At 46.1% G+C, this 21126-nt stretch overlaps 1 protein-coding gene across 1 annotated transcript; it reads right to left on the reverse strand.

Moving 5' to 3' along the window:
- Nucleotides 1-270: 270 nt before the first annotated feature.
- Nucleotides 271-19316, reverse strand: LOC309552163 (asialoglycoprotein receptor 1-like). The gene is made up of 10 exons (XM_082252976.1): nt 19155-19316; nt 17677-17755; nt 16415-16525; nt 11735-11830; nt 11601-11657; nt 8969-9040; nt 8486-8560; nt 6024-6175; nt 1705-1811; nt 271-617 (listed from the first exon to the last, which is right to left on the reverse strand). The coding sequence occupies exons 2-10, from the start codon at nt 17750-17752 to the stop codon at nt 470-472; spliced, it is 894 nt and encodes a 297-aa protein (XP_082109102.1). The 5' UTR covers nt 17753-17755; nt 19155-19316; the 3' UTR covers nt 271-469.
- Between the last annotated feature and the right edge of the window lie 1810 nt (nt 19317-21126).

Here is a 21126-nt window from a genome sequence, read left to right on the forward strand (position 1 = left end):
CTGGTGACTTCACAAACTGACCTGGGTCCAGAACTACCCAGACAATGTCACATAAAGAACTGTATGTAAATCCAAAGGCACTGCTTGCTGAGTTTATTGATTCAAGCTATCTAGGCACATTGCACTGTACAATATACTGACATAAAGGAGGGGGTATTGAAAACATTCCCTGCCCCTGAGGAGCCTACTAACCCAGTTCAGCACAGTTTCTAGTATTCTCTTTTATCTCGCAAGAAAGAAAACAGTAGAGCTCCGCCCACTACGCACACACTGTTTTTTGGTTGGCTGGAGTGGAGTTCCTGTTTTTCTTACAATGAAGATTGTGTAAGTTGTCCTTTCCTTCTGTAAATCTTGTCGAAGTCCCAGAATGTAATGCGGGGTCAGGCCTATATAGTGTTAGTGGATTCCAGATCACTGAAGCAGGGCAGAGGAGAGAACACGGGGGGGGGATTATTGGGAATTCCTGGGCTTACAATATCTTCTTCTCACAAAAGTACAGTTTGGCCCAGGAACATATACGGCTCTCCCATTCACCCCCATCTCCATAGCAGGCACAATACTCCAATCTGTACACTTCATTAGTGTATACGCTGGAGACCTCTCCTTCCTTCCAGAACCTGCAGGAAACAAGATAGATTTCAGCAGGGCTGGTCTACATTCTTCATACAGGGGGCCCCAAGTGTGGCCTCTGACATCACCAAGGGGCTGCACATAATATTTAGTAATTGCTGAAAAATTATGTTCGAGACTGCAGACACACTACAGGAGACGGTCAGAGACTGCAGACACACTACAGGAGATGGTCAGAGACTGCAGACATACTACAGGAGACGGTCAGAGACTGCAGACATAGTACAGGAGACGGTCAGAGATTGCAGACATAGTACAGGAAATGGTCAGAGACTGCAGACATAGTACAGGAGACGGTCAGAGACAGCAGACATACTACAGGAGACGGTCAGAGACAGCAGACATAGTACAGGAGACGGTCAGAGACTGCAGACATACTACAGGAGATGGTCAGAGACTGCAGACATAGTACAGGAGACGGTCAGAGACAGCAGACATAGTACAGGAGACTGTCAGAGACTGCAGACATACTACAGGAGACGGTCAGAGACAGCAGACATAGTACAGGAGACTGTCAGAGACTGCAGACATACTACAGGAGATGGTCAGAGACTGCAGACATAGTACAGGAGATGGTCAGAGACTGCAGACATAGTACAGGAGATGGTCAGAGACTGCAGACATAGTACAGGAGATGGTCAGAGACTGCAGACATAGTACAGGAGACGGTCAGAGACTGCAGACACAGTACAGGAGATGGTCAGAGACTGCAGACGTACTACAGGAGACGGTCAGAGACTGCAGACATACTACAGGAGATGGTCAGAGACAGCAGACATACTACAGGAGACGGTCAGAGACAGCAGACATACTACAGGAGATGGTCATAGACTGCAGACATACTACAGGAGATGGTCATAGACTGCAGACATAGTACAGGAGACGGTCAGTGACTGCAGACGTACTACAGGGGATGGTCAGAGACTGCAGATAGACTACAGGAGACGGTCAGAGACTGCAGACATACTACAGGAGATGGTCAGTGACTGCAGACATACTACTGGATATGGTCAGAGACTGGGGATATGCTATAAGGGTTGTTAGAGACTGGGGACATGCTTTCATGTGTCTTACTTTGGAGACGTCTCATAAGGTGTCCCATCTACCCAAGTCCAGGTTCCATCGAAAGGCCTGAGACCGATCCACCATTCTGAAACCCATGAAATGTTACGTAGAAAATTCTGAAGAAAAATAAAAGACACAAATTGTTACAAAGTGACTGCTGGGAATTTACTAGGTTTATATTTTTTTTTTTAATTTCTATCTTTATTGGTGATTTTTTATATATACATACATTTCAAACAAACATTGTCATGATCTGACCAAACCCCACCCCCCTTACCTCCCCCTCCCTCCTCCCCCCAATTAAACCAAAAAAAAAAAAAACCAAAAAGAAAGTTTTTATACTTTTATACACTCATTCCCAACATTTCTTCGTATGAAGATGTATTCCATACTATATTACCGTACGCCAGAAGGGGTATGGGGACCGTCCCCCCGCGGCCTGGACCAGGCTCCGCCCAGGGTGACCCTCTCTTAAACTCCCTTTAAGAAGAATTGGCTTCCAAGTATTGCACCCAGGGTCTCCATCTCAACTTAACTTGATCCTTTGAATTTCCCAATATGGCGGACAGTTCTTCCATCTTAAAAATCTCGTTGACCTTCCCACCACCAAGTTGAGATCACTGTCTGTTTCCAGAAAATAGGTATGCATGCCCTTGCTGCATTCAACAGACGCAGAGTCAGGGACCTTCTGTAGCTCCGCACTGAACTTCCTGTCAAATGCAGCAAGCACAACGCGGGGTCCTCTAGTATATCCACGTTGGCTATATGTTTTATAGCCACTGCTATCTTATTCCAAAATGGCCGCACTCTTTTACATCCCCAAAAATATGTACCATATTTCCATCCTCCAATCCACACCGCCAGCATTTTCCTGAGACCTCCTCTTTTATTCTGTGTAATAGTGATGGGACTCTATACCATCTGGTTAGAATTTTATACCCTGTCTCTTGGATCTTACAATCTAGTGATGATTGGTGAACTAATTTCAGGATCTTATTTATCTGCTCTTTTGACCACACGGTGTTTAACTCCTGCTCCCATTTTTGGATAAACGGCAATTGTTGGTCTCCCTCATCTTCTGACAATTGTGTAGAGAACCTTGAGATCAAATGGCCCGTCGCTTTACCTGTTCTACACATATTTTCCAGATCTGTTAGATCTCGTGGTGCGTACCCTTTCTGCCGAACTGATCTAATATAATTATACAACTGATAAAGGCTGAAATAATCTAGCGATTTTACTAGGTTTATATAATCATTCCCACACTTTATAGGGGAGCTTACACTCTAATGCCCCCCCCCACCCCCATCACACACTATTATTATACATTTATACATTAGCTATGACATATACCACATTGCTGTACAGAGAACACTGAGCCAGTCACATCAATCTTTGCAGCAGAGGAGTAAAATGTAAGCCTGGTTATACCTGTTTTAGGCCTAGGACTTTCCCTACGCTGTGCCTGTATGAGTCTCCCAAGTAAGCCTCAGTTCAGGTTATTCTTATATACACTATAGTATACCAGTAAGGTATTGGGACGCCTGCCTTTACACGCACATAAACTTTAATGGCTTCCCAGTCTTAGACCGTAGGGTTCAATATTGAGTTGGCCCACCCTTTGCAGCTATAACAGCTTCAACTCTTCTGGGAAGGCTGTCCACAAGGTTTAGGAGTGTCTATGGGAATGTTTGATTATTCTTCAAGAAGCACAATTGTGAAGTCAGGCACTGATGTGAACGAGAAGGCCTGGCTCACAGTCTCTGCTCTAATTTATCCCAAATGTGTTCTATCAGGACTCTGTACAGGCCAGTCAAGTTCCTCCACCCCAAACTCACTCATCCATGTCTTTATGGACCTTGCTTTGTGCATTGGTCATGTTGGAACAGGAAGGGGCCATCCCCAAACTGTTCTTACAAAGTTGGGAGCATGAAATTGTCCAAAATGTCTTAGTATGCTGACGCCTTAAGAGTTCCCTTCACTGGAACTAAGGGCCTTCCCGGAGAGACTATCATAGAGAGACTTCCTCAGAAATTCAGCCAGGTTCATGGAGAGGCTATCATGCAGGCACCTCCCTGGGAATTCAGAAATGCTAATTGAGAGGCTATCATGGAGACACGTCCCTGGGAATTCAGTGGAAACCATGAAGAGACTATTATGGAGGCACTTCCCTGGGTATTCAGTGGGGATCATGATGAGACCATCATGGAAACACTTCCCTAAAAATTCAGGCACATGGAGAAAACATCATGGAGACATTTCCTTGGGAATTCAGCAAGGCTCATGGAGAAACCATCATGGAGGCACTTCCCTTGGTATTCCGTGGGGATCATGGTAAGACCATCAAGGAGATGCTTCCCTGGCAGTTCAGTGTGGATCATTGAGAGACCAGCACGGAGACACTACCCTGGTAATTTAGCATGGTTCACTAAGAGGCCATTGTGGGGGCAATTCCCAGGGAACACAGTGGGGATCATTGAGAGACCATCATAGGGACACTTTCCTGGGAATTCAGCTGGGACCATGGAGAGGCCATCATGGAGGCACTTCCCTGGGAGTTTATTGGGGATAAAGGAGAAACCACCATAAAGGCACTTCACTGGGAATTCAGTGGGGTTCATGGAGAAACCATCATGGAGGCACTTCACTGGGAATTCAGTGGGGATCATGGAGACACCATCATGGAGGCACTTCACTGGGAATTCAGTGGGGATCATGGAGACACCATCATGGAGACACTTCCCTGGAAATTCAACAGGGATCCTGGAGAGGCCATCATGGAGGCACTTCACTGGGAATTCAGAGGGGTTCATGGAGAAACCATCATAAAGGCACTTCACTGGGAATTCAGTGAGGATCATGGAGACATCATCATGGAGGCACTTCACTGGGAATTCAGTGAGGATCATGGAGACACCATCATGGAGGTACTTCACTGGGAATTCAGTGAGGATTATGGAGACACCATCATGTAGGTACTTCACTGGGAATTCAGTGGGGTTCATGGAGAAACCATCATGAAGGCACTTCACTGGGAATTCAGTGGGGATCATGGAGACACCATCATGGAGGCACTTCACTGGGAATTCAGTGGGGATCATGGAGACACCATCATGAAGGCACTTCACTGGGAATTCAGTGGGGTTCATGGAGAAACCATCATGAAGGCACTTCACTGGGAATTCAGTGGGGTTCATGGAGAAACCATCATGAAGGCACTTCACTGGGAATTCAGTGGGGATCATGGAGACACCATCATGGAGGCACTTCACTGGGAATTCAGTGAGGATTATGGAGAAACCATCATGGAGGCACTTCACTGGGAATTCAGTGGGGTTCATGGAGACACCATCATGAAGGCACTTCACTGGGAATTCAGTGAGGATTATGGAGACACCATCATGGAGGCACTTCACTGGGAATTCAGTGAGGATTATGGAGAAACCATCATGGAGGCACTTCACTGGGAATTCAGTGGGGTTCATGGAGACACCATCATGGAGGCACTTCACTGGGAATTCAGTGGGGATCATGGAGAAACCATCATGAAGGCACTTCACTGGGAATTCAGTGGGGTTCATGGAGAAACCATCATGAAGGCACTTCACTGGGAATTCAGTGGGGATCATGGAGACACCATCATGGAGGCACTTCACTGGGAATTTAGTGAGGATTATGGAGAAACCATCATGGAGGCACTTCCCTGGAAATTCAACAGGGATCATGGAGAGACCATAATGGAGACACTTCACTGGGAATTCAGAGGGGATGATGTAGAGACCAACATGAAGGCACCCTCAATGGGAATTTAGTTGGGATCGTGGAGAGACCATCATGGACACACCTTCCTGGGAATCCAGTGGGGCTCATTGAGAGGCCTGTCAGTCAGACAGAGGGAAAAAAAGCAGGCAGTGTCCCTTAAATATTGGACTTTGTTTTCCTATGTGATGTGTGTGGTACATCTGTTAACATCTACAATAGATCCTTTGTCTGCTTGCCAATTGCGACCCCCCCTCCTCTTAACCACTTATTGTCACCTTATTCTAAACTCAGAGTGTGTAACACCCATCCGGCTTCCCTTACTGAATTCAGACCAGTGCAGGGTAAATGCTGACTACATTCTTAATACCATACTTTGCATGTATCACTGTTTTTCTTTTAAATTAACACCAACATTTTGTGCCCCAGTGAGGAGTTCATAATAGACGGGGATATGGCAGTTGATAGTGCTTAGCCCTTAAATCATGGATATCAGGCTACATGAGCAAAGTGAATTTAAACCAATAAGGGGCATAGAGGAGCACAAGAATCAACCCGTTTATTCTCACCATCTCCTCTTCCCCATTGATGACCACCAGGTGTGCCTTCTTTTTCTCACAGTATGCCTGGGCATGCTCCCAGGAACGTACACTCCGCGATTGGAAATAACAGCTGAAGCCGTAATGTATCCAGTCTTCACCACACAATGGGTCCACTGTGCCTGGGAAATGGGGAAAAGAAAGAGGGGAATGGAAAGAAAATATAGAGGGGGGGGGGGTGAGAGGGAAGGAAAGGGAGGGGGAGGGGGTGAGAAAGAAAATAAATAGGGAGGGTGGGGGGAGATAGCAAGAGGGGAGGCGGTGGGGGGGACAGAGAGAGGGAGAGAGAAAAGGGAGAAAGGAGGAGGAGGGAGAGGGGAAAATGGAAAAGAGAGAGAGGGGGAGAGAAAAGAGAGAGAGGGGGAGGGAGGGGGTTAGAGAGAGAGATGGGCAGAGAAAAGAGAGGGTGGAGAAAGAGAAGAAAGGGGAAATAGAGAGGAGGGGGAGAAGGGAAAGAGAGGGGCAGAGATAGAGAGGAGAGAGTGAGGGAGGAAGAGAGATGGGGGAGAAACAGAGAGGAGAGGGAATAAGAGATAGGAGAAAGAACGGGGGAATGGAAAAGAGACAGAGAGATGGGGGGGGGAGAAAAAAGAAGAGAGGGGAGAGATAGACAGAGTAAAAAGATAGAAGCAGAAAGAAGAGTAAAGAGTGGGGAGAGAGATGAGGATGGAAGAGGGAGGAGAGGATGACAGGGAGGGAGAGGGAGGGGGAAGAAAGAGAGAGGGAAGAGTAGGGAAGTAGGGGGTGGGGAGGGGAGAGGGGAATGGGGGAGAGGGGGAGAGTAGGGGGTGGGGAGAGGAGAAGGGGGAGAGAGGGGGGATTTGAAGACGGGGGGGGAGATAACGGGAAGAAGAAAGTGAGGGAGAGGGGGGGAGTAAAGGAGAGGGGGGGAGAGAGAGTGGAGGAGAAAAGCTGAGAGGAGAGAGAAAAGGAAGGAAAAGAAAGTGGAAATAGAGAGGAGAGAGGGGGTGAGAGAGAGAGGGAAGAGGGAGAAATACACAGTAGAGAAAAGGGAAAGGGGGGAGAAGGGAGAGAGAGGGGAAGAAACAAAAAGAGAGGGAAAGAGAGAGAAAGGGGAGAAAGAGAGGGGGTATGTAAAAGAGATAGAGAAAGGGGGAGGAGGTGTGGGGAAGAAGTAAAGAAAAAGAAGAGAGGGGAGAGATAGAGAAAAAGATAGAAGGAGAATAAGGAGTGAAGAGAGAGGGGGAGAGAGAGAGGGAGTGAAGTGTAGGGGAGAATAGGGGGAGAGGAGAATAGGGGGAGAGGGGGGAGAGTAGGGGGGAGAAGAGGGGGGAGAGAAGGGGAGGAGGGACGAGGGGGAGATAAGAAAGTGAGAGAGAGAGGGCAAGAGAAAAGAAAGAGGGTGGGAAAGAGAGGGAGAGAGCAAACAGACAAAGGGGGAGGGAGGGGAAGAGCAGGGAAGAGGCAAAAGAGAGAGAAAGTAAGAGAGAAAATAGAGAGGGAGGGAGTGAAAGAGAGAGAGATGGGCAGAGAAAGGAGAGGGGGGGGGGAGTGGAAATAGAGAGGAGAGAGGGGGATGAGAGAGAGGGGGAAGAGAGAGAGAGAGAAATGTAAAGTAGAGAAAGAGAAAAAGAGAAAAAGAGAGAAGGGAAAGAGATGGGGAGAGATAGAGAGAGAGTGGGGAAGGAAGAGAGATGGGGGAGTAACAGAGAAAAAAAAGAGAGAAAGAGAGGGGGAGTAGGTGTGGGGGAGAAAAAGAAAAAAGAAGGGAGGGGAGAGAAAGGAGGGAGGGAGATGGAGGGGGAAAGAGAGAGAGGGAAGAGTTAGGGAGAAGGTGGAGGGGGAGGGGAAAGAGAAGAGGAGGGGAGAGGGGGGTAGAGAAGAGGGTGAAGAGGGGAGATAGGCGGGGGGAGGGGGGATAGAAGGGGGGAGAAGAGGAGGGGAAAAGGGGGAGAGAAGAAAGTGAGGGAGAGAGGGAAGGAGAAGAAGAGGCAGAGATTAAAGAAGGGGGGGAGAGAGGGAGAGGAGGAGAAATAAAGAGAATAGCAGAGAGAAGGAGAGGGGGACAATAGAGAGGGAGAGGGGGAGATAGGGGAGAGGGGGTAGAGAAGGGTAAGAAAGGAGGGATGAGGGAAAGAAGGGGAAAGAGAGGGGGGAGAGACGGAAAAGAGAGAGTGAGGAGAGAGGAGAAATAGAGAGAAAAATAAGAGAGAGGGGTGGGGAGAACAGTTAGGAGGGGGGAGAGAAGGGTAGAGGGATAAGAGAAGGAAGGGTAAAGAGGGTAGAAAGAGAAAGAGGGGGGGGATAGAAAAGGGAAGAGAAGAGACAGAGGTGAAGATGGAAAAAAGAGAAGGGATAAAGAGATAAAAAGTAGAGGAGAGCAGAAAGGGAGGATGGCTAGTGGATATCAAGGGGTATTCTGGGAAATGAAGGTTCGGTGGGTCTTTGTAGCTGGAAGGCGATGAACTCACCATTTATTTTCTGGATCTTGGCTTTTATTTTGCTCACAGCTGATAAAATCCTCTGATTGTCACTGGAAAAGGATCCTGTAATAGAGAGAGATACACTGAATAATATTGGGGTTAGGTCACCAATATGATGGATGGAGGGTTGGGATGATCCTTGGAGATATTTCACAGAAAGAGCATCTGGATATACTCTCATATTTCAAAAAACCACACCCAATCTCAGGTAAGTCCACCACCCTACTTATGTAGACCCCACAATCAGCACCTGCTGAATAGGGATGATCGAACTTTTCAAAAGTTCGGTTCGACCAGAACACCCGAACTTCCCGAAAGTTCGGTCCGGATTTCAGAACCCCATTGAAATCAATGGGACCAGAACCGTTCGATCATCCCTACTGCTGAAATAGGGAAAATTAGCAGTTTTTACTAAGATGACGAAATTCCCCATATCACCCCCTCGGCATGCCCACCCCATCCTGCCATTACCTAATATATCAGGGGATAAATAACGCCTCATCATTGATGCACTCTCTGCCACTTTAGTTATCACTCTGGCAGCTGTAGAGACAAGAAAACCGGCATTAGTCTACAAATAAACCAAACTTAGCCATCAGCCAGCCCTCAGAACTATACATACATTCATCTTCCCAGACGCTATTGCTGGTATATACTGTATACGTTTAAAAGGCAAAGACTGAATGTGCAGTATATAGAGTCATTTCATCACAGTTTTTTTCCCTAAGGTCTGTGTTGACAGGCTTTGAGCTTAAAACGATGGAACCAGTTTAAAGTCAGATCATTCAGAATGAATTGGCAGGTGCATCTGACACAAGGTTGACCACCTTCTGACCTGCTATTGACCTGCTTCAAGCTGGTTTTGCATTGCTATAGGTCTGGCATTGTCAACTAAGGTTCCTCGTGAGGTTGCTAAGGGGTTCCTTGAGTTGCGGCTGACGGACCTCCGATATGACGGTGTCTTCATTTTTCCAGGGCAGACTCCATTTGGCAGAGCCAGCAGCATGACACCAGAGATCTTTTTATTTGTCTTTAAGGATGGCATTCTGCCCACCGCTGTAAGGGTTTCTAACTGACCATCAATGTAAGGAGAATTTTTCCCATCAGCCAATTAATTGGTTTTAGCAGGGGCTCCTTGACAACTCAGAATGATTTTAAGGGTTCCTCTAGGGTAAAGAAGTTAACCACTTTACCACCGGAGGATTTTGCTGTCTTACGTCTGGGCCACTTTTTGCGATTCGGCACTGTGTGACTTTAACTGACAATTTCGCAGTCGTGCAACGCCGTACCCAAACGAAATTTACGTCCTTTTTTTCCCACAAACAGAGCTTTTCTTTTGATCACCTGTGCGATTTTTACTTTTTGCGCTATAAACAAAAAAAGAGCGTTTATATTGAAAAAATAACAATATTTTTAAAAATTTTTTATATGAAATTCCCCCCCAAAAAATGTAAAAATCAATTTTTTTTAAAATTTTTGGCCAATTTGTTTTTTGCTACCTATGTTTGGTAAAAAAAAATAGCAATAAGCGTATTTTGATTGGTTTGCGCAAAAGTTATTGCGTTTACTAACTAAGGGAAAGATTTCTGTCATTTTTGGTGGGTTTTTTTTAACGCGTAATGGCGGTGATCTGCGATTTTTTTTGTGGGACTGCGACATTGCGGCGGACAGATCGGACCCTTGACTGACATTTTTGACACTTTTGGGGGTACCAGTGACATTACTGCAGTAATCAGTGCTATACATATGCACTGTTACTGTAAAAATGACACTGGCATGGGAAGGGGTTAAGTTTATTGGAGAGGGAGGGGTTAATGTATGCCTGGTGCTTACTAACGTGTGTGGGGGGGAGGTGACTGTGTGACACAGGGACAGATCGCATGTTCAGCTATGCTGAACACTGCGATCTGTCACTCCCTGTCACTGAGGAGATCCGCCCGCTCTGTTTACACAAGCGGGCGGATCTCCAAACTAGATTCCCCGACGATCGGGGAAGAGCAGCGGCGATCGCCGCCGCTTCTCCCCTGGCCCGACTCCCGCTGTGACTGAAAACACCGGGAGCGGGAGAGAGGGGAATGTCTGGTGATGTAGACCTACGTCGCCAGACGATAACGAGCCACTGTGCCGCAGTAGCAGCAGCACAGTGAGCAGTGGGGAAGTGGTTAAGTAAGTTTGCTATAGACCAGGGGGTCGCCAAAATTTCTAAACAAAGGGCCAGTTTACTGTCCTTCAGATTTTAGGGGGGCCGAACTGTTGCCAGTGGGAGTAGAAAAGGTCCCAACATGAGTGGGAATAAACAACACCCCATCCTTGGTGCCATTGGGAGGAATTGTGTCCCTATAATTGGCATCATTGTGCTACATCGTTGGTGTCCTTGGAAGGAATTGTGCTCCAACGTTGGTGTCCTTGGAAGGAATTGTGCTCCAACGTTGGTGTCCTTGGAAGGAATTGTGCTCCAACGTTGGTGTCCTTGGAAGGAATTGTGCTCCAACGTTGGTGTCCTTGGGAGGAATTGTGACCAATCGTTGGCGTCACTAGAAGGAATTGTGCACCTTCATTGGTGTCAGGGGGGGGGATTGTGCCCTATTGTTGGTATCTATGGGCGAAATAGTGCCAGATAAAAGCAAGCAAAGGGCCGCAGTTTGGAGCCCATTGCTTTAGACTGTTATGGGAATGCAAAACTTGTTTAACACTAATGGAAGCCGATCGATACAAGCACTAATTCTATGGTGGCCTGGAAGAATCAATATAAGGAGGCAGAGGCTAAACTATAAACACATTTCTGGTACCCTATAAAGAAATACATCTGCTGGGGTTTGGAAACTTCAAGGTTAAACCACCAATATAATCACTTGCTCTTCCTCCGAAACCAGAAAATAATTTTGACTGTGTTGTTGGCTTGGTGGTCCTCAGAAAAAGATAGAAAGGCGGCAGTGGCTGGTCATTAAACATGTAAGGGGATCTGTTTTTCTTTGTATCTCGCCCATAACCTCTGTGTCTCAGCAACTGACAGCACTTGCTGGGGTCAGCACTTAATAGGGTAAATTACAAGTTATAATTTATGCACCCCCCACTCTGGACATCTCCAGACCCCCACACCTACATTTGAAGTCCTTTATGAAGCTTTCAATGGTTGTCAGTTTCTCTGTCATCTGGAGATCTGGTGGAGGAGAACATTCATAGAATGAGATGATTTGGCCAATCCCTCATCAAGCATCACCCGTGCATTCCCCTTACCATCCTCATATAATTGGCTCAATCTGGAGTGTATTTCAATACTCAGGTTCCTCAGCTTCTCCTCAAGGTTGTGTTCAGTCTGATTCACCCCCCCACCTGCCCCAGACACAGAAAAAAAAAACAGTTTTAGTTTCAATGTCAAGGACCTTAAATTGCTCTGTGGATACCCCCCCCCCCCTCACATTCTTCTCCAACCCTCCACATTCCCATTCCAACCAGGAGATCCCACACTGATAATATGTATAAAGTAAACGTGTTCTAGGTGAGCACAATTATTACTTGCACAATATTGCAGAGATTTTTACTTTTCACCAGAATGAGAAAACAGAAACAAAATCCGGAAATGGGAACCTGGGACGGAAAGTCCCAGATGTTATTGTATTAGTACAGAATTATTGTAATAGTAAGCATTCTCTTATAAAGAACAAAAATAATCACATGACCGACAACGGAAAAAATACACGATTAAACAATTTCTCCTAGATGAAGTGTGGATATGGGAAGAACAGAAACTGTTTATTAAATAGCCGTTCCATCCTGAGTTCAAACTGACAAAGGTGATCTCATTATCCTATGTGTTCCCATATACTCAAGTATTTCTTATTGGTACATCTGCAAGAAACTCAGACATAATGTCCTCCTATAACATTGAACAGGTCAGTTAGTTTAGGGCGTTATTCCTTACATGTGTGAAGATGGGGTGCTGTTCGAACAGATATACATATTTTGCAAATGTTTTCCACATGGCACGACTTATGGCTTTAACATGATGACAGTTGGGTAAACTAGATACAATAGGGAAGGAGATGGCAGTGGTTGGAGGTGATGGCAGTTGGGTACACTAGATACAATAAGGGAGGAGATGGCAGTGGTTGGAGCGGATGACATTTGGGCACACTAGATACAATAGGGAAGGAGATGGCAGTGGATGGAGGTGATGACAGTTGGGAAAACTAGATACAATAGGGAGCAAGATGGAAGAGGATACTGTTGAAGACAGTTGGGTACACTAGTACACTAGATGCAAGATCAAAGAAGAAGGCAGTAGATAGAGGTGATGACAATTGGGTACACTAGATACCATAGGGAAGGAGATGGTAGTGGATGGAGATGATGACAGTCGGGTACACTAGATACAATAGGGAAGAAGATGGCAGTGGATAGAGGTGATGATATTTGGGTACACTAAATACCATAGGGAAGGAGATGGTAGTGGATGGAGATGATGACAGTCGGGTACACTAGATACAACAGGGCAGTAGATGGTGATGAAATTGGGTACACTAGATACAATAGGGAAGAAGATGGCAGTGGATAGAGGTGATGATATTTGGGTACACTAGATACAATAGGGAAGAAGATGGCAGTGGATGGAGATGATGACAGTTGGGTACACTAGATACAACAGGGCAGTAGATGGTGATGAAATTGGGTACACTAGATACAATAGGGAAGGAGATGGAAGTGGATGGAGGTGATGACAGTGGGGTACACTAGATACCATAGGGAAGGAGATGGTAGTGGATGGAGATGATGACAGTCGGGTACACTAGATACAATAGGGAAGAAGATGGCAGTGGATGGAGATGATGACAGTTGGGTTCACTAGATACAACAGGGCAGTAGATGGTGATGAAATTGGGTACACTAGATACAATAGGGAAGGAGATGGAAGTGGATGGAGGTGATGACAGTGGGGTACACTAGATACAATAAGGGAGGAGATGGCAGTGGATGGATATGATGACAGTTGGGTTCACTAGATACAATAGGGAATGAGATGGCAGTGGATGGAGGTGATGACAGTCGGACACACTAGATACAATATAGCAGGAGATGGAAGTGGATGGAAATGATGACAGTTGGGTAAATTAGATACAATAGGGGAGGAGGTGGTAGTGGATGGAGGTGATAATAGTTGGCTACATTAGATACAATAGGTAAGGGAGATGGCTGTGGATGGAGGTGATGACAGTTGGGTACACTAGATACTATAGGGAAGGAGATGGCAGTGGACGAAGGTGATGACAGTGGGGTACATTAGATACATTACAGGAGGAAATGGCAGTGGATGGTGGTGATGACAGTTGGGTACACTAGATACAATAGGGAAGGAGATTGCAGTGGCTCAGTGTCACTACTGGAAGCATGAGGCGATATCTGGACCCTATAGAGGTTGCACAGGCAGTCAAACTCCTCCAGAATGGCACATCAATACGTACCATTTCCCGAAGGTTTGCTGTTTCTCCCAGCACAGTCTCAAGAGCATGGGGGAGATTCCAGGAGACAGGCAGTTACTTTAGGAGAGCTGGACAGGGCCGTAGAAGGTCCTTAACACATCAGAAGGACCAGTATCTGCTCCTTTGTGCAAGGAGGAACAGGATGAGCACTACCAGAGCCCTACAAAATTACCTCCAGTAGCCCACTGGTGTGAATGTCTCTGACCAAACAATCATAAACAAGCTTCTTGAGGGTGGCCTGAGGGCCAACGTCCTTTAGGGGACCATGTGTTCACTGCCTAGCACTGTGGAGCGCAATTGGCATTTGCCATTGAACACCAGAATTAGCAGGTCTGCCACTGGCGCCCTGTGCTTTTCACAGATGAGGGCCTGGAGAAGCAATCGAGAAGGTTATGCTGCCAGTAACATTGTTTAGTATGACCGGTTTGGTGGTGGGTCAGTGATGGTCTGGGGAGGCATATCCATGGAGGCATGCACAGACCTCTACATGCTAGACAATGGCACCTTGACTGCCATTAGGTATCAGGATGAACTCCTTGGACCCATTGTCAGACCCTACGCTGTTGCAATGGGTCCTGGGTTCCTCCTGGTGCACGACAATGCCCAGCCTCATGTGGCGAGAGTATGCAGCCAGTTCCTGGAAGATGAAGGAATTGATACTAATGAATGACCCCCATGCTCATCTGACCTAAATCCAACAGAACATCCCTGGAACATTATGTTTCGATCCATCTGACTCTCCAGGTTGCACCTCAGTCTGTTCAGCAGATCAGTGATGCCCTAGTCCAGATCTGGGAGGAAATACCCCAGGACACCATCCGTTGTCTCATTTGAAGCATGCCCTGATGTTGTCAGGCACATGGGGGCCATACATGCTACTTAGTACCATTTTGATTTGCTGCAATGAAATTTCAGCAAAATGGATTAGCCTGCTGAATAGTTTTTTCACTTTGATTTTCGGGGTGTCTTTGAATTCAGCCCTCTGTCGGGTGATAATTTTAATTTCCATCAAACAATGTGGCATCCTTTCCTACCTAACACATTACCCAGTCCGTATCAATAGAGATCCTAACTAGGGATCGACCAATTATCGGCAAAGCTGATATATCGGGGGCCGATATACACTTCCCCGATATATCGAAATCAGCCCCTGAGGTTACCGATATTGCCGATATTTCGGGAAAGTGCATGTACCGAAGTGATGCCTGCAGCTAGAGGCATCACCCTGGTACCGGTGTCTATACCCGAGGGTCGACTGTCTTGTAATGACAACTGATGCGGCTGAGAAGCCACTCGGCTGTCATTACAAGGAGCGGGAGGGGACGTCCCCCCCCCTCCCTCCTGCTGCCTTCCACGGCTCACCTGGGTCTCCCATCCCACCGGGAGACCCGGGCAACCAGCCTACACAGCCACCGAAGACCCGATCAAAGCCGCATTTGGCTCTGATCGGGTCTCCATGCAAAAACCTGGAAGTGATGTCGTGACATCACTTCCGGGTACTATCACCAGATTGAAAAAAATGACAGCATTTAAAACAGCTAGGAGGGGTGTGGGGTCTTTTAGACCCCCCAGATCCTTCCACACGAGTACCTGTCAAGAAAAAAAAAATGTTAAATGTATGAAAATATCGGCGCATACCGGTCAAACACGATATGCATTGGCCAAAATATCGGTATCGGTTTCGGCAACAAAAAAATGATATCGGTCGATCACTAATCCTAACACAATACCTAGTCCATACCAGTATAGATTGTAACACATAACCCAGTCCATACCAGTATAGATCCTAACACATTACCCAGTCCATACCAGTATAGATCCTAACACATTACTCAGTCCATACCAGTATAGATCCTATAACATTACCCAGTCCATACCAGTATAGATCCTAACACATTACTCAGTCCATACCAGTATAGATCCTAACACATTACCCAGTCCATACCAGTATAGATCCTAACACATTACTCAGTCCATACCAGTATAGATCCTATAACATTACCCAGTCCATACCAGTATAGATCCTAACACATTACCCAGTCCATACCAGTATAGATCCTAACACATTACCCAGTCCATACCAGTATAGATCCTAACACATTACTCAGTCCATACCAGTATGGATCCTAACACATAACCCAGTCCATACCAATATTAATCCTAACACATTACCCAGTCCATGCCAGTATAGATCCTAACACATTACCCAGTCCATACCAGTATAGATCCTAACACATTACCCAGTCCATATCAGTATAGACCCTAACACATTACCCAGTCCATACCAGTATAGATCCTAACACATTACCCAGTCCATACCAGTATAGATATCCAGCATGAGATTTTTCCCCTTTTATATCTGATGTGTTTTCAAAGTGTTCTTTCATTTTTTTGAGCAGTGTACTAAACAGGAAGACAAATGTGTTGACTGCGCACTCACGTGTGATGGTGACGATGAGGATGATGATGATGAAGAGAAGTCCAGTGTAGAGTGCTGACAGGGAGATGAGGGTGGTGGAGGACCAGGGGATCTTTCCTTTCATGATGACTCCTAGTAAAAAAAACAGAGAAAAAATAGGTGGAAGTGCCACCATGGAGCCCTATAAATCTTGTGTGGGCCCCACATTTCATATTATTACTGAGGAACCATTTTAGGGAAATGACAACTATAAGACAGAACACTAACTTCTGACTTATCAAAGTAACTGTGACGGTATTCACCGTCACTGGGAGTGAAAGACAGAAGGAACACTGAGAAAATGGTTTGGATAACTTCAAATGGGAGAGTAATATTTATCAACATTATCTCTCAAGAACTATGAAGATGTAATCCCACTTTACACTGTGAGACCTATAGCCTGTTGCCATGAAGTCTGACTCCTAAATAATCATAGTAATACGTAGATGTGTATTCCATGAATTTCATTATAAGAGACGGCAGACTGTCATTGACAGTTTTGTCCTGTTGTCTATCTATTGAGATGGAATGTGGATTGTGTTAAGTCTGCCTGTCCCATTGTTAAATGTTAATGACCTCACATTGTTCTGTCCAGATGGCTAGATAATTAGCTCAGGTTAATTCTGTTTCTGTATACAATTCCATCTACATATGATAATGTAATAAGGCAACCCCTGATCTGTGTGTGGTAATTTGATCAGGAGGGGAAGGTCAATGCTGTATATAAATTCTGTGTGACTGTTCAATAAAGAGTTGTACTTCACCCTCAATCTAGAGTCCTGTCTCTTATTGGGGAAACCTGCTACAAGGGATTGCTATGCTCTTCATACTCCCTTGAATAATCACTAAGCTCTTGTAAGAGCTTGTTCCTGTTCCTGCTGCACTCTCTGGGGAAAGAGAGGTTCCCCCATTAGAACCTGGAGCCTTGTCGTAGGTCCAGGGTGGGTAGGAGACGGCGAGACTCCAAACAAGCTGCGGCGGTTCGTGGGGTCTGCAGTGGTTATAGTGTCTGGTGGAGTGCTTGGAGCCCTCGGGAAGCACTAGGAGCATCTGTCAACTGAGGTACCCAGTCGGGGTGCCAGTTGATCCGTTACAGTAACCCCCACTAACTCCAAGATCATCTTCTTTGCCTAAACTGGATCCTCAGTCCTCAATGCTGGGTGTAATTTTCGGTATCTGTTCTTATTCCATATGTATAGACTTTGCACAGTACCACTTCTGTCCTGTAAGTTGGATGTTTTTACCTTGCAAGCCATTTCCTCTGTTTTTAGGTGTTGTGTCTTCTTGAAAGTTTTGAAAGTTCTCTTGCTTCAGTGACATGATCTGGAAAAAGAGCACACAATAGTAGCTACATACTATATACAGAGAGACAGATCAATAAAAAGTCCCCCCCTCCCTCTCCCCTTCCCTGCCCCTCTCCCACTCCATCTCTTTAGTGCTGCCCCCAGTGGAGATGGCCTGTTTGGGTCCTTCTGTTTCTCACAGTGATGACTCGCCCTGTACCTGGACCCGACAATCACTGGCACAATGGATAACAGTGGAATTGGCTTTATTATATCTGGAATATGCCCTGAAAGGGAAACTTGGTTAAACATAGCAATGCAATTCTTATAAAGACAGCGTGTCACAATTTCAAATACTGGTACAGACAGACTGAAAGTACAGCACAGTATAAGGGAGGCTGCTCTATCACTTGGGGAAATTGGTCTAACTTTAAAAAAGCGACCACTGGTCAGTGGGGTATAAACTGTTGTCCTTCCGGCATTCGGGGCTTTTGAATTTTTTTTAGGGATATTCACACCCAACTGGGAGTGTTAGTAATCCCAAGGAGAAGAAGAAATCCCCCCAGCCTCAATGCTAAGGGCAGACCATTTATTAGGCTAGAGTAAACGTTCTGCCAGGTTGGTTAACCACTTGTACACTGTACAGGCAGAGTGACGTAGGACTACGTCGCTAGCCTGTGAGCCTCTAGGGGGCGAGCACGCGCCGCCGGAGGCACACTCCCGCCCCCGCTCGTTCCCTAACAAGTCCGTGCGTGTGACCGGCGGACCTGATGTCCGCCGGTCACTCGCGATCTCCCGCTGGAGAGGGGGAAAGGCAGGCGGCTGATGTAAACACAACCATCTGTCATTCTCCCTGGTGTAACTTCAGAGATCATACGATCCTGCTATGTAGGATCGTATGTCTCTTTGCTTACATCACTAGCCACACCCCTTTACAGTTAGAAGAATGCCCCTAGGGACACATTTAACCCCTGCATCACCAATAAAATTAACCCCTTCCCTGCCAGTGTCATTTTTACAGTAACAGTGCATATGTATAGCACTGATTACTGTAGAAATGTCACTGTTACCCCCAAAAGTGTCAAAAATGTCAGTCAAAGGTCCGATCTGTCCGCCGCAATGTCGCAGTCCCGCAAAAAAAATCGCAAATCGCCGCCATTACTCGTTAAAAAAAAAAACACCAAAAATCAAAGAAATCTTTCCCTTAGTTAGTAAACGCAATAACTTTTGCGCAAACCAATCAAAATACGCTTATTGCGATTTTTTTTTACCAAACATAGGTAGCAGAAAACAAATTGGCCAAAAATGTTAAAAAATTTTGATTTTTACATTTTTTTTTATTTGGGAATTTCATATAAAAAAATGTGAAAAATATTGTTATTTTTTTCAAAATTTACGCTTTTTTTTTGTTTATAGTGCAAAAAGTAAACCTCTCTTACCTTGTCTTTCTCTGGTCTCTTGTCGGTCTCACCCCCTCTCTCGTGTTTTTCTGGTCTTTTATTGGTCTCTCTCTCTCTTACCTTGAACTGTATTTTTCTGCTCTGTCAGTCTCTCGTTCTTTCTGATTTGGAACTCTTGTGATGATGATGATGAGACAGTAATTCTAATCTCCTATTTTTTGGGTTTTCCTTCCACTCTCCTATCTCCCCCCTCCTCCTCTTCCTATCTCCCGTCCTTCCAGGCAGATAGTTATCCTGTAGCTGGACACTATACTAATTTTTTACATCAATGCATTTCTATGATAAAAGACCATCTGTCACTTCTGACATGTAGCACTACCCCCCCCCCCCCCCATAGGGGCTCCTGGTAATAGCTGGTTCTTCCATAATAGTACAGAGGCTGCCCACTATCACAAGCAGCAATCAATGTACTTCTGCTCCTATAACTAAGTCTAAAGCATCTGTTTGCTTTTGGTGCCGCTCAAAGTAGAGGTGATAACATATCCCTGTGTCCCAGAACATGGGGTGCAGGTTTATCCTGATACCAATCCAGGGGGCTAGTAAATGTAAAGAGGAAAGGATCACCACTACTCCTGACCAGCCCAGGTGCATAAAAGGTAAAGAGCGGCCTCAGCTTGCATGCAGTGCCGGGAGAAGGTCATCCAGTGCCCATTACAAAGATGGCAAACTGCACCCACCATCCTTACCCCCTTCCAGCAAAAAAAATCCACTTCTCAGCAGAAACCCGCCTCTCTGTTCCTCCCATCCCTGCACAAATCCCTCCTCTCAGCACAAACCATTCCCTCCTTCTCCCTCCTCTCCCCCTCTCAGCTCAAACCCCCCATATTCCCCTTTTCAGCAATAAATCCCCCCAAAACCCCTCCTTCTTACAAAAATTCTCTTTAAACCCCCCTTCCCCCAAATCCCCCCTCCCAGCACAAACCCTCCCTTATAGCACAAAGCCCCCATCTCTGCACAAATCCCCCTTAGGACAAACCCTTGCCTCCACCTCCCCCTTCCAGCACAATTCCTGTATCTTATCATAAATCCTTCCTCATCTTCCCCAAAGCACAAATGCACCCCCCCCCCAGCACAAACCCACCCCTTCATCTCCCCCTTCACAACACAAATCCCCCCAGCCCAAAACCTCCACTCCATCTCCAACTTCACAGAACAAATCGCTCCAGCACAAATCCTCCCCTCCATGTGTCCCTGGCACAGCACAAATCCCCCCCACATATTTTTTCCCCTTATAGTATAAATCCTCCCCCACCCCAAACCTCTCCTTCTTACACACAAAATTTTTCCTCTGACAAATCCCCCCTACAAGCAGAACTCTTTTCCTAAACTAATCCCTAACTCATGCTTGTGGCTGTCCAAGCATACGGAGACTCCTTCCCAATTGTATCTAGTGTACCCAACTGTCATCACCTCCATCCACTGTCATCTACTTCCCTATTGTGTCTAGAGTAGTCAACTGTCATCACCTCCATCCACTGCCATCTCCTTCCCTGTTGTATCCAGTGTACCCCACTGTCATCACCTCCATCCACTACCATTTCCTTCCCTATTGTATCTAGAGTAGTCAACTGTCATCACCTCTGTCCACTGCCATCTCCCTTCCCTAATGTATCTCGTGTACCCAACTGCCATCACCTAATCCACTCCCATCTCCTTCCCTGTTGTATCCAGTGTACCCAATGTCATCATCTCCATCCATTGCCATTGCCTTCCCTCTTGTATCTAGTGTACCCAGCTGTCATTACCTCCATCCACTGCCATCTCCCTTCCCTAATGTATCTAGTGTTCCTAACGGTCATGACCTCCATCCACTGCCTTCCCTTTCCCTATTGTATCTAGTGTATCCAGCTGTCATCTCCTCCATCCACTGCCATCTCCTTCCCTATTGTATCTAGTGTACCCAACTGTCATCACCTCCATCCACTGCCATCTCTATTCCATGTTGTATCTA

Source organism: Pelophylax lessonae (assembly GCF_965119305.1).
Source record: "Pelophylax lessonae genome assembly, chromosome: 4".
Classification (NCBI taxonomy): domain Eukaryota; kingdom Metazoa; phylum Chordata; class Amphibia; order Anura; family Ranidae; genus Pelophylax; species Pelophylax lessonae.